Below are 13,387 nucleotides of genomic sequence, written 5' to 3' on the forward strand. Positions count from 1 at the left end.
ACTCCCTGAAAACACTACTGTAGATAATCTTACTGTGAAAAGGAACTTCAGAGATCATTTGATTATTTCAAACCCTCAGTTTACAAAAGATAAAAATACCAAAACGGTTTTTGAGACATAAGACACGCAGGCACATACCAGGGAAAGGGGCATAGGTGTCCAGCTGCTTAACGCCTTCTTCCAGTAAACTAAGCGCAAGCTCCAACATGGGTGACTCATTTAGAAGATGATACATCAGGCTAAATCCTGGGGGCTTATAGGCTATGATTTCTTCTCCTAAATAGAACACAGTCCAAGAGATGGTAAATTAGTATTTTTCTCACACTCCTGAATGTGAGAAATGTATGCGACATAAATTAAATGGCATTTAAACAGATCAAGGCCAAGTTTCAATTTAGAGACAATGATACAAACAGTATGTAGTAGTAAATCCCCAAAATGCTGATCTGCACATAGCAACTAGTCACCTATTACATTAACTCACTAAAGAATCTGTAAGGCAATGCTCTTCGTCTTCCATTCCGTAAAATTTTACTTTAATGGAAACAATATCCTACCTAATAATAGACAAATATGCAAATTGACCGCACCTTCGCTACGCCCAAGCCATGCCCACCAGCCAAGTCACGCCCACCAACCAATCAGGGTGAGTATGCAAATTACCCCAACAAAGATGGCGGCTAATTTGCATATCAAGACAGCGTAGAAAGAAGCCAAGAGCTGCAGAAGGGAGCAAAGCTGCGGAGAAGCAAGCAAGCCGGGGGGAGGAGAAGGGAGGAGCGGAGGCAGGGCCGGGGGCGAAGGAAGGAGAGGGGGTGGGCTGGCAGAGAATGCGGGCCGGGGGACAAGGGAGGAGAGCAGGCGGGGCGGAGTAGAGTGCAGCAGGAAACCCTATTGCAGGATTTTTTCCTGCAACGGGAACGCTAGTGTATGACATAAAATGTATAAATTATAAATAGTTTTATAAATAGCTGACATCTTGTTTGAAAGTGATGGAATTAATTACCTTGTATTTCCACAAATTGGTCTACAAAATCTTCAAGTTGCGGCTCATAATCTCTGAGCAATTTGTAAAACACCTCCAAAACAACTTCAGCAACTTCCCACTATAGAAAGATACAAATGTTTGAAATGAGTAAAGTCCATGGCTACTTTATTAATTTATACAAAGCAATATAGGAATCCCAATTCATTTTGCTTTATTTTGCTAAATGATAATGAACTGGCTAATTTTTCAAGGTAAAACATTTGTAGAAGCATTACTCTTAAAAAAATGTTTCTACACCAGATATTTGGGCTTCATTAGAAGATCTAAAGCACTTAATATCTAGTCACAGTCCATTTATAATTAACATCCAATTTGGACACATATTCTCTAAGAATCTCATCGGGAAAAGATCTGAGAAATCATCTCCTCTAATCACCCTTATTTCCCGGGTGAAGTGAGTGAATGGTTTCCACAAGAAAGCTTGGCAGCAAACATGTGGGAGGTCAAGCCCTGAACTTCTAATCCCAGACCAGTGTTCTATCCTGTGGCTCTCGCCAAAGATGTTAACAAGACATAATCACTGCTAGGCTTGCCCCATAAGAACCCATCATCACTTCTTTGTTAAAAATAATTTTTAAAACTATGTAACAGGAAAAATACAATGGTACAGACAGTAAAATTAAAACTTTATTTTAGCCGAAACCGGTTTGGCTCAGTGGATAGAGCGTCGGTCTGCGGACTGAAGGGTCCCAGGTTCGATTCCGGTCAAGGGCATGAACATTGGTTGCGGGCACATCCCCGGGGGGGGGGGTGTGCAGGAGGCAGCTGGTCGATGTTTCTCTCTCATCGATGTTTCTAGCTCTCTATCCCTTCTCCCTTCCTCTCTGTTAAAAATCAATAAAATATATTTTTTAAAAAACTTTATTTTAAAAATTAACTGCATAGAATTTTTTAAATGCTGAATTTGGTAATTATACACAGATTTGTTTTATAAATTATTATTTTTAAATCATTATTTTCACTGCACATACTTTTATCAAGGCTGAGTTTGGGAATTGGGACTATATCATGATTTCTTTTAACTACTATTTTAAAGTTATTCACTTTTCTATATTCCCAAAAATTTTAAGATCATTTACTTAAATAAAAAAGGTTTATCACCACATAATAATGGATTTCAGGACTGATAATATACACATTGCCTCTTACACTCTACACATTTATCAAGCTATCTCAATCCATAGTGCTGTTTTTGTGAAAAGCCAGTGTTCTAAAATATAGTGCTGAAGTTAAACCTGAAGAAGACATTCAAGTGAAATCGATTCACAAAACTGAAGGAAAATTTCTTGGATAAATATGTTGGGGAGGAACTGAAATTAATGACGGCTAGGGAAAGCAGCAGCACTTGAAATGTAGACATGCATGGGCGAAGAGTAGTAACACCCGGTAAGAGCGTGGATGACTGAAGCTCTGAACACTTAGGTCATAATGACCTTTTTAAGAAAAGTAAGATATTCAAAACAAATGCCCAAGAAATATCAGAACATTTTGTTATAGAGATTATAATTATCAGCATCCATTATCCATCAAAATAACTTTTATTAATGAATCATGATTACTATTATTGTTTTACCCATTAAGGGAATATATGTTACCAAGGTAATTCTAGAGCCTAAATAAAATATATACCCCTCTTGATGTTTATTTTTGCTACATGAGAAGCAAAAAATTATAAAGCAATTGACAACAAAAAAAAACTTCAGTTACCTGGGACTTAATTAGAAACTATATTTAGTGATAAGGCAATGACAAAACTATGCTAGATACAAGCAATAATTATGCAGTCATTAAAAAGACTGTTTTCAATTATTATTAACACATGAAAAAGTCCTCTTATTATGGTTTAGTGGCCAAAAACAATAAAACTAATGTAACTAATTATCTCAACTTAAGTACATCTGCATAGGATAAAGACGAAGTAGTTATCTTTCCTTTGGCAACAGGATTACAAATGATATAATGTCTTATATTTTTCCAAACTATCCCAAATTAAATCTTATAATAATTAATACAAAAAAAAAAAAAAAAACCAATAGGTTCAAAAACAGCAAACTATAAAAATAAGGTAGAAATGTACCTACAAGATACATCTAAGGGTATTCTGTGAGGCAATTAACAGTATTATAAACTAAGGTGAATTACTATGCTTGAGCTTAGCCAAAAGGCCAAGAAGCGATAAACTAAAGTGAATTATGTCAGAACCTGGAAAGGTCTCTTACATAGCTTAGCGGGTTATGCCTGGATCTGGAAGCAGAGTCCTAGGTTCAAGTCCTGGTCCTGGACCTTAGGCAAGTTCCTTAACCTTGCTAAGCCTCCATCTGTAAAATGGGAATATTAGTAGTACCTGCCTCACACTAAAATTGGAGTTACATAAGATGATAAAAACGATAAACTCAGTTGTGATTGTGCTGCAACCAGAGCTAAAGTGCATAAATATCAATGCTCCCTCAGCTTCTATTCATGGCAGACACTTAAATGGATCATAGTACACTTTTCCACTAAGCCAAAAGTGCTACTAGTCAAAATAAATCGGTGCAAGTTTAAACTTATTTCAATCCCTAACCTCAATCATTCCTATAAAAAAGTGTTTTCAACTGACAAAGGTGTAACATTTTTGGTTTCATTTTGGTCAAAGTTTGTTCAATTAAGGATATTAATGACTGTGAATTCATATCAATTACATTACTGATCACTAAAAGTCAGTGCTTTGGTTTTAATGCCCAAAATTATTTTTAATGCATATACACTAGTCACACCATAGACATTTCAGTATTAAGACTGTGAAGCTTACTAACTTGCAAAAGCTAAAATGAATTTGTAGTATCTTATACCTTTAATAGAAAAAGCAGCAATAAATGAATAAGGAAAAAAAGTTCTCTGAACATAACCTTTTCAGCTGCTCTCCGGTAAGCTCTTGTGCGGAATCGGAGAAACACAGAATCTCTAAGGAACTGCAAATAAGGATCAAAGCCAGGGGGCCGCAGTCCGGCACCCAAATTAGAAGGAAATGAGCTCTCCACCAGAGTACTAATAAGCTGGCAAAAGGCCCGCGTCAACGGGTATTCTTCACACCGGGATTCTATTTCATTTAGTTCAACCTTCCAAAGAAAAATAAAGAAAAATTGGTAACATAAAAATATCAGCTATAAGGTGCCAAGCACTTTGCAGACATTAACTCATTAATATCGTTGAAATATCACACCAAAAGACACAAAACAGATTATTACCATTATTCATTTAAAGAAACACAAAAGTATTATATATTTAATCTTAGCCAAAAGCCCAGGAAGCGATACAAAGTATTATATGAATCTAGATCAATCAGATGGAAGGATTTTAAATTCACACATATTGTTTCCAACTTTGAAGTAAAAGTAAAAATCTTAAGTGTTTCTTTAAGAAAGAGAGAGGGAGCATAGAGAGAGAAGAAAAGAAACAAAGACCCACTTCAGGTTGACTCAAGTAACCTAATTAAATTGAGTTCAAATCAAACTTTCAGTCTGGATGGCTGCCATGTAACATCCTTTTCCAATGCTGAAACCTAAAGTACTTTAGTTCTTTTTATTAAAAGTTTCAACACTGACCAGCAAACCCTTCAAATGAAAATACATTAAATTGGAAAATTATAGAAATGTAATAGTGTAAGAATAATTCTTAGTCTTTCTATCATGTGAATGTATAAACATAGCAATCAAACTAAAAGGAAAACTTTACCTCTATACCAACAGCTTGCCTCTGGCTTGGAACCCTTACGGTCTGCAGTATCTTAAAATAATAAAAATGAGAAGTTAGGAGCATTCCTCATTCACCAATGAAAAGTAGTGGCGTTGCGATTAATAGTCATATCCCCACCCACCACATCCACATATCTGACAATGTCAATCAGAACTGACAACTGAGAAGTCTCCATGGATTTCCATTAGCAATTGTGTCGTGGTCGGACAGAACTTCCAATTATCTGGGCTTCAGAAAACTGGTAATTTCTAAGTGCACACAAGATGTGTTTTCTGCAAATTTCCTCTCAGACATTCTAGGAATGAATTTTAAAAGGATTTATGGGATGAAATCTCACCAGTGTTCTAGAAAACTAAGTACACTTGTTCAGAATAGGTTTTTCATGTGGGCAGAGTTTTGAGTTAAGATGTTCTGTCCTGACCTTGCTAGAGGCAAACATAGTGTATAGTATAAGTAATTATATTTCATGTCAAGCTACTTAACTCTCTTGCAAGTTGAGAATACACTATTAGGTGGAGGCCTTTTAAAAAAGTCTTTCTCTAAGAACAGAACTGTCTCATTAACATATTGAGGACACATGTTAGAACTTAATTAGAATATTTTTTTGCTTCCAAACAGTTGCTTCTACGAATAATGTGTTAGATTCACAGGCCCCCTTATGTTGTATTACTTTTAAGACAAACACAAAGTCCATCCAACCATTTTCCTAGAAATACCTCTGTATAGTCCATCCTTTTCTTTTACCATATATAGAATAACTATACCTTGACAGAAAAATTCCAATATGGCTTACATCTAAAGAAAAGAAAAATAGGCACTCCCCACATTTAATGAGTTTAGATGACTTCTGAAGGCTTATATCATCCTGGTCTCAAAGACAGGGTTGAGGAATTCTGTCCATTCATTAATCTCTTACACTGAAAAACTAAGTCTTAAGAGAAGAACCAGTCTCCAGTAACCTAGTAAAGTTGTCAGAGATCCAAGAGGAAAACCAAGCCTATTAGTTTCTAATGCTCAGGACAGAAATGGTAACTTTCTACTTGAGAAGTTCATGGTATAAGTTTCAAATTGGATGCTCTTGCTTCTATAATATTATCAAGCCTCACTTCCCAAACTATACTAATGTAAATAAATACAGAGCTCATAACACTACCTGAGTGCATTCCAACGACTGCCAGAGGAAAGAAGCAATCTCAGGCGATTTGCCAAAAGCAGCCAGTGTCCTCAGTAGTTCAGCTTTCAGAACAGGGGGAATACTGCATTGCAGGAGTCCCAGAATCACCACCACGGGGGTCCACTGAGGATGTTCACAGAGTGCCAGACGCGCATTTTCGCTCTGAGCATTGGACACAAAAAAGAACAAGAGACTTCACATTTTCAAAAGCTAAGAAAAATGACCAGCAATCATGCAAATGTCTAGCATCTGCATCATGGGCTTAAGACGTCCTAAAATAAAGGTAAGCCAGTGGTTTAAGCTTGAAGTCTACCAATGGATCAAGTCACTAGCTCAGTCAGTGTAAAGAATGGAAGAGAAACAGCCTCTGTAGAATTACTTTGACAGCCCTAAGCATGGAAGATAATACATGCAGAGATAAATGGTCTGCCGGGTCACGTAAATTTTACTGAGGCGCTCAAAATCCTTTCTGAAACAATGTAATATATTCCACTTGTAATACAACATAAAAGTGGATACAATCTTGACATTTACTAACATATATGGTATCAAATATCACTCCATTTTAACTCAATGAGAAATACTTTTTTTTTAAATCCTCACCCAGGGATATGTTTTTATTGATTTCAGAAAGACGAAAGTCGAGGGAAGGGAGAGAGAGACAGAGAAAGGGGGTGGGGGAGAAAACACTGATATGAGAAAAGAACATCAATAGGTTGCCTCCCACACACACCCCAACCTGGGCCGGGGATGGAACCCAAAACCTAGGTATATGCCCTGACCAGGAACCGAACTCCCAACCTTTTTGGTGTATGGGACAATACTCCAATCAACAGAGCCCCTGGCCAGGGATAACGTTATGTTTGATGTTTGATAATGTTATGCATTATTGGGGGGGAAAAAAGAAAAACTATTCCTATTCTTCAGTCAGAATGTCGAACTGAGCAACTTCTCTTTACTCTAGTGAATCACAGAAACAACTAGAAGAGACTTCTGAGCAGAGATATTATATAATGAAAACAATGTATTTTTACAAAGACTAATTTGGTAGTGGTGGGTAAGATGGCTTGGTGTAAGAAAAGTAATTCAGTAAATAACTTTTCTTTTTAATTAAAATATTCTTTTTTTAACATTTTTAAAATATATTTTTATTTCAGAGAAGATGGGAGAAGGAGAGAGGGATAGAAACATCAATGATGACAGAGAATCACTGATGGCTGCCTCCTGCATGCCCCCTACTGGGGATCAAACCTGCAACCCAGGCATGCGCCATGACCAGTGACTGGGAATCGAACTGTGACCTACTGGTTCATTGGTTGACACTCAACCACTGAGCAACACCGGCTGGGCTAAAAATATTCTTTATGGGGCAAAGAGGGGGATGGGGACATCTGTAATAGTGTCAACAATAAATTAATTATGGGACAACACTCCATAATTTTAAAAACATTCTTTATGTATACACACATCCACACCTATGCAGGGAAATTCTCTAGAAGGATGAGCACCCAACAACTGATTTTTATTTGTCCTTATGAATCTTTTCTTTCAGGTTTAGGCTGTTATTTTCTTACAAGCTTATGGCAATAAGCAGGGCTACCATAACTATACCTTCTAAAGAACTTAAGAACAAAATTCTATAGGAGGCTTCCCATAAAGATGGCAGAGTAGGTCAACGCGGTGCTCACCTCCTCCAACAACCATATCAAAATTACAACTAAATTACAGAACAACCATCCTTGAGAACCACCTGAAGACCAGCTGAAGAGAACTCTTATAACTATGGATATAAAGAAGGCAAGTCAAGACTGGGTTATAGCCGAAACCGGTTTGGCTCAGTGGATAGAGCGTCGGTCTGCGGACTGAAGGGTCCCAGGTTCGATTCTGGTCAAGGGCATGTACATTGGTTGTGAGCACATCCCCAGTGGGGGCTGTGCAGGAGGCAGCTGGTCGATGTTTCTGACTCTCTATCCCTCTCCTTTCCTCTCTGAAAAAATCAATAAAATATATTTTAAAAAAAAAAAGACTGGGTTATAAAATGAAATAAGAAACAAAACTAAATAAAACAAAACCTAATTCTATATATGTGCTAAATTTATCACTAATAAATTTAGTGACATACAAGCTTAATACACAAAAATATGGGGGCTCCTTAAAATGCCACAGTACTAAAAGGAATAAAATTATACTCTCATGCTGTGGATGGGTTTACTTACCCAAGTAATGATGGTAGACGTGAGCTGTAAAAAAGCAATCAGTCCATCCTGCTCCTTCTGGGTGATGCCACGTAAAGGAAGGTGGCGGTAGTGGACACTGTCTGCACTAGGAAGATCCTTCCGGAGGTGTTCATGGTAAAGCATTAAGGAGTGAAAGAAATGTTCCCAGGAAACAGGACTGCCCCCTGTTCCCTGAATATTTTCAACTGTAAAGGAAGACAACACAGAATTTTCTTTCAAAAATGTCTAAGCATTTGCTTGGAAATGGAGGAAGAAAACAAATTTAACAAACGTGGCCTTTGTCCTAGATAAGTAGTGTGTTGAAAATGGGTTAGGCCCCACTGGCGTGGCTCATTGCTTGAGCGTCAACCTATGAACCAGGTCACAGGTTCAATTCCCGTTCAGGGCACATGCCCAGGTTGCGGGCTCAGTAACCAGTAGGGGGCGTGCAAGAAGCAGCCAATGATTCTCATCATTGATGTTTCTATCTCTCTTTCCCTCTTCCTTCCTCTCTGAAATCAATAAAAAAAAATATTTTTTTAAATGGGTAAAATCCACCTGTGAGCTAGAACTCTGGATTAATCTGTCCTCAGGTCTAGGAATGGGTGGTGCCCATGTAAATGCAAAGATTAATTACTCTGGATGTTAGTTATCTACTTCATATCCAGGACAGCTCCTCTGTGTTGTCATGTAACTATACAGGGCTACTTCTTCCACCAAAAATTCCCAAATGTTGAGTTTAAATTCTCAGAGAGAGAGATAACAGTCTAGATTTGTAATGACACTGCTCATTACATACCAAGCACTGGGAGCAAAAGCAATAGCATATAAGACAAGCGAGCCAGGCAGATCACACTTCCAAACATGGCTCCCCAAGTACTAGCACTTGTGACTTTGGGTAAATTACTTCTCTAAACCTCAATTTCACATATAAAATGAAAGTAATATCTACCTAATAAAGCAGATGTTTAATAAATATTTCTTTCTCTCCCCTTTTGCCATGTTTTTGGCTTAACCAGACTCAAGTCTGAAAATTAAATGAGGAAATTGGGAGAGGGTCGAAAGAAAAACCATTAAGCACGGAAATTTAGAAGGCATGCACTCATTCAAGACATCAAAATTAAGTGGCAGGGAGATATAGTTTGCTTTGAGCACCAGATGTGTTCTTTAAAATGGTTATATATTAATTTTTATTTCTTAAACTGAACTGTATTTTATAAAGCAAATGGTAAAATTCCCCAACCTGTGAGAACATAATCAAGGCATCACTATGCATAAAGCCACTGTGTGTTACTTTCCGTTATTATAAAAATAACATACACCTGGTAGAACCTATCACAAATAAACAATATTCTTTAATAGAAAGGGGAATACTGAACTCAAGAATGTTACAACAAATTTAAACATCTAGATTGTTCTTACCATGACTACTACCATTGACTTTGAGCAGGCTAAAACAGTAGTGGGCACACTGGGGCCCATTGGCCAATCCCTGGAGCATTTTCAGATAAGGAATATAAATAGTTGGAGGCAACAGGTCACCCATTTGCCTAACAAACTTTGACAAGACAACCTGAAATAGGTAGAAACCATTAGTTTACATAAAGCATATCTTAAATTTAAGGCAACAGGGACTAGCTAATAAAGACTACATATTAACTAAAACTAATTAAGTGCTCTGATTTAACCCCCCAAAGCCAAAATAATCTGGTATTCTACTTGTGAAAATTTGTTTTTTTAAGCTTGTCATTAACAATTTAAATATCTCAATGTCTCAGAACATCAGACTATTCACATTTAAAATATGCAAAGCAACTGAAGAAACTTACCCATCTAAAATTAACCAGCAAATTCAAAGATATACCTAGAAATCAGTTACTAAATTCCAATCAAATTTAGTATAAAGAAATGTAACCTGATAGAATTTTTTATGGTAGCATAAGCACATTTTGTTTTGTGTTCCAGCCAATACCTACACTCCTGCAAGTTTACTTACTAGCTTTTTCTTACTTATTCTTTAAATCTACTTTCAATAGCTAAAAATATTATTCAGAATCATTAGTTGGAACTCAGAACTGAAAATGTAGAGATCTCTGGAAATTATTGTTAAATCTGTTAGGTGTAACAATGGTTTTGTAATTATGTAGAAAAACAGGCTTATTTTTAAGAGCTATTAACCAATGAGAAGTGAAATGTCATGCCTATAATTTACTTTAAAATAATCCAGCGCAATAAAAGTAGTAAAAATAACACTAATAAGTAAACCAAACATGGCAAAATGTTAGTAGCTATTAAATTAAGATGCTGGGTGTTATCTATAATTAATCTCTCTTCCATGTTTGAGAATTTTCATAATAAAGTTTTTTTTTAATCTCTAAGAATTTTAATAAATCCTTCTCTAAAACATTTCTAAAGGGGAGAAAAATGAAACAATAAATGTAAGAAATCAGTAAAAAGAAGTGGTATCTGATGTTAGACTCTAGCATAAATGGAAATTAAACACATGAAAGCTTTTAGAACAGGAAATCCCAAAGACAGATGTAGCAATCTGTCTTATTTGCTACAGCATATCATACTTTAGTTAATGTAGGATAAAAAATTAGCTTTTCCTACACTATCTACTTACTCATATCCCCTTTGTCATCAATTATAACTTCTAAGCTTCTTCCTTTAGTACTTGTACCTCTTCTATCTTCCCCAACTTGTTAAGAATGAGGTGTATTGATTAGTGTCATGCCTATGGAGGACAGACTAATACTAATAAAATTCAAGTAAGTTACTCATAAAGAGACTAGGTACGTTTCCCATCTCTAATGATTTGACACATACCTAGTATGTTCTAAAAACCTGACTACATAAAACTCCAAAATAATGAGAACTTAAATTTAAGAGTTTCAAATTTCCTTTGAAAGGAAAAGGTGTAAATTTCTAAAGATTACATTGGTAGCCATTTGTGTTAACAGCAATAACATCAGGAAAAAACATTTTTCATGTTTTCAAGACTCCCAATTATCATCCCAGAGTAGAAAAAGGAAGAGCTCACCTGGCGTTGAGGGGGTCGCTGATGAGCCACTCCAAGGTAAGAACCTAGGATGGTGGTAGTCTGCAGAGGCTCTGAGGGACACCAATATTCCAAAGCAAGCTCCAAATTAAAAGGGTTCTTTCTATATAGCTCACCAATCTGCAAAGAGTAAAGATGACTATGGGAAAATGCCTATAACTCAAAAATTACTTTTAAATAAAAATTTACATTTTTAATGAATTCACTTAAGAAATTAGAATTAAATTTTCCAAAGTTAAAGAAAAAATAATGGAAGAAGGGAGATGACAATCCACCCAATAAAATGGCTTACCAAGAGCATTAAATGTTCCAGATCCCTTCTAAGTGAAATGGGGGGTTCATTACCCATCTGCATACTCATATGAATCATTCGAGCATCTTCATCTGCCCGATTCCTCAACTGCTTCACCTAATAAATGTATTACATATGGTTTAAGATGTAAATTTATTATACAGGTGAACAATACTGAAAGCAAGAAATCAGGCATTTGAAAGTGATTACATAAAAAAAAACGGTTTAAATATCAATCCCACTTTAATGACATGAAGAAAATATGTAAGACATTTTATTGTAAATAAATCCATAATTTGTAGTATCTTAAAATTTCAATGTATTTTCCACTATAGAAAAGTTGAGTCTAACTACAAGACTTTGGGATTTCCTGTTCTAAAAGCTTTCTCAATGAAGACATTACTGACATTTTGGACGGGACATTTCTTCACTCATCCTGAACAATGAAGGATGGTTTAGATCCCTGGACTATCTACTAACTACCAAAAACACTGCAATAGTTAATGTAACAAACAAAACTGGTCCCACGCATTTCCCAAACACACTCTGAAGGACACAGCCCTGGTTCAGAACTATTGCCTTACAACATTTGTGTGTACTAAATGCCAACTGAAATAAGAAACTCTTTCTTCCTTAAAAAAAAATATATAGCTAGATAAATCCAAAATTATAATTGGAGATTCCAATAGAACAAGTACACAGAAAATCAGCATGAATATGAAAGACTTGAACAACACTATCAACCCACTGATCAAAGACATCTCAAGGAAAAATAGAAAATATATTAAATAGAACAAAAAAGAAAATACAACGTATCAAAGTTTGTGACACAGCTAAAGCAGTAACTTGATAAATATATAATATTAAATGCTTATATTAGAAAAAAAGAAAGGTTTCAAATCAATAATCTTAGCCTCTACCTTAAGAAAAATGAGGTTATATTAAACCCAAAGCAAAATGAATAATATAATAAAGAGCAAAATTAAAAGCAGTGAAATAAAGTATTAAAAAATCAATGAAGCCAAATCAATAAAATGGATAAACCTCTAGCTAGGTTAAATAAGAAACAGAAGGAGAAGACACAAATTAGCAATATTAAGGTTGAAAGAGAAAATATCACTATAGATCCTATACACATGAAAAATGTAATATAAGAATATTAGGGAAAACTTCATACCAATCAATTTGAATGGACAAATTCACTGACAGACACAAACCACCAAAGCTCATTTAAGAAGAAATAGACAACCTAAATAGTCCTATGTCTATTTTTAAAAATTATAGTATCCCAGAATTATGAATAAATTCATTATTTATTCTTCACAAGCCATTTATGATTCTGTTTAATCATATTACTCTCATCCTTCATTTCCAGATACCATTATTATTCCATAACCAAAGTCCCAGCTGTACTACTAATTAGGGAAAACTTTAAGCCTTAACCTTTCTAAGGTTTCATTTCTGCAAATGTAAAATGAAAGGATTAACAGGATTCTTTCTATTCCAAATTCTGTGATTTTATCAAGTCCTTCAAGATTGATGAAGGGTCAAGCTACCTTTTAAGTATTCCTTGATTATTCTAGTCCGAAATGAGCTATACTTAGCTTAAATAAATCCATAGTAATTTAGTGCCTATACTTCTCATTTACTTACTATTACTATTTGTGTTTTTATGTGTATATATATCTTATCTCTCCAACTAGGTTATAAATTCTTTGCTGGCAGGCAAATGCATGTCCTACATATTTGACTTGTTCACAACTCATAGCATAGTACCTGGCAACATAAGAAACTCAATAAACATGATTCATTAAATAATTAAGCACTGCTTTCCTTGATTATTGCCTTATGGATACTTTTT

The 13,387-nt window shown here is 35.5% G+C and overlaps 1 protein-coding gene across 1 annotated transcript in view; it reads right to left on the bottom strand.

The window, feature by feature from the left end:
- Nucleotides 1–13,387, bottom strand: part of NUP205 (nucleoporin 205) — an 85,836-nt gene that overhangs the window by 49,669 nt on the left and 22,780 nt on the right. Inside the window, exons 9-17 of the mRNA XM_008150502.3 lie at nucleotides 11,527–11,643; nucleotides 11,217–11,354; nucleotides 9,596–9,746; nucleotides 8,174–8,379; nucleotides 5,937–6,119; nucleotides 4,763–4,813; nucleotides 3,937–4,146; nucleotides 1,007–1,106; nucleotides 139–276 (exon numbers count right to left, since the gene is read on the bottom strand). Coding sequence (XP_008148724.2) covers nucleotides 139–276; nucleotides 1,007–1,106; nucleotides 3,937–4,146; nucleotides 4,763–4,813; nucleotides 5,937–6,119; nucleotides 8,174–8,379; nucleotides 9,596–9,746; nucleotides 11,217–11,354; nucleotides 11,527–11,643 — 1,294 coding nt within the window. The remainder of the gene's footprint in view (nucleotides 1–138; nucleotides 277–1,006; nucleotides 1,107–3,936; nucleotides 4,147–4,762; nucleotides 4,814–5,936; nucleotides 6,120–8,173; nucleotides 8,380–9,595; nucleotides 9,747–11,216; nucleotides 11,355–11,526; nucleotides 11,644–13,387) is intronic.

This window comes from Eptesicus fuscus, chromosome 14 (assembly GCF_027574615.1).
Source record: "Eptesicus fuscus isolate TK198812 chromosome 14, DD_ASM_mEF_20220401, whole genome shotgun sequence".
Taxonomy (NCBI): Eukaryota; Metazoa; Chordata; class Mammalia; order Chiroptera; family Vespertilionidae; genus Eptesicus; species Eptesicus fuscus.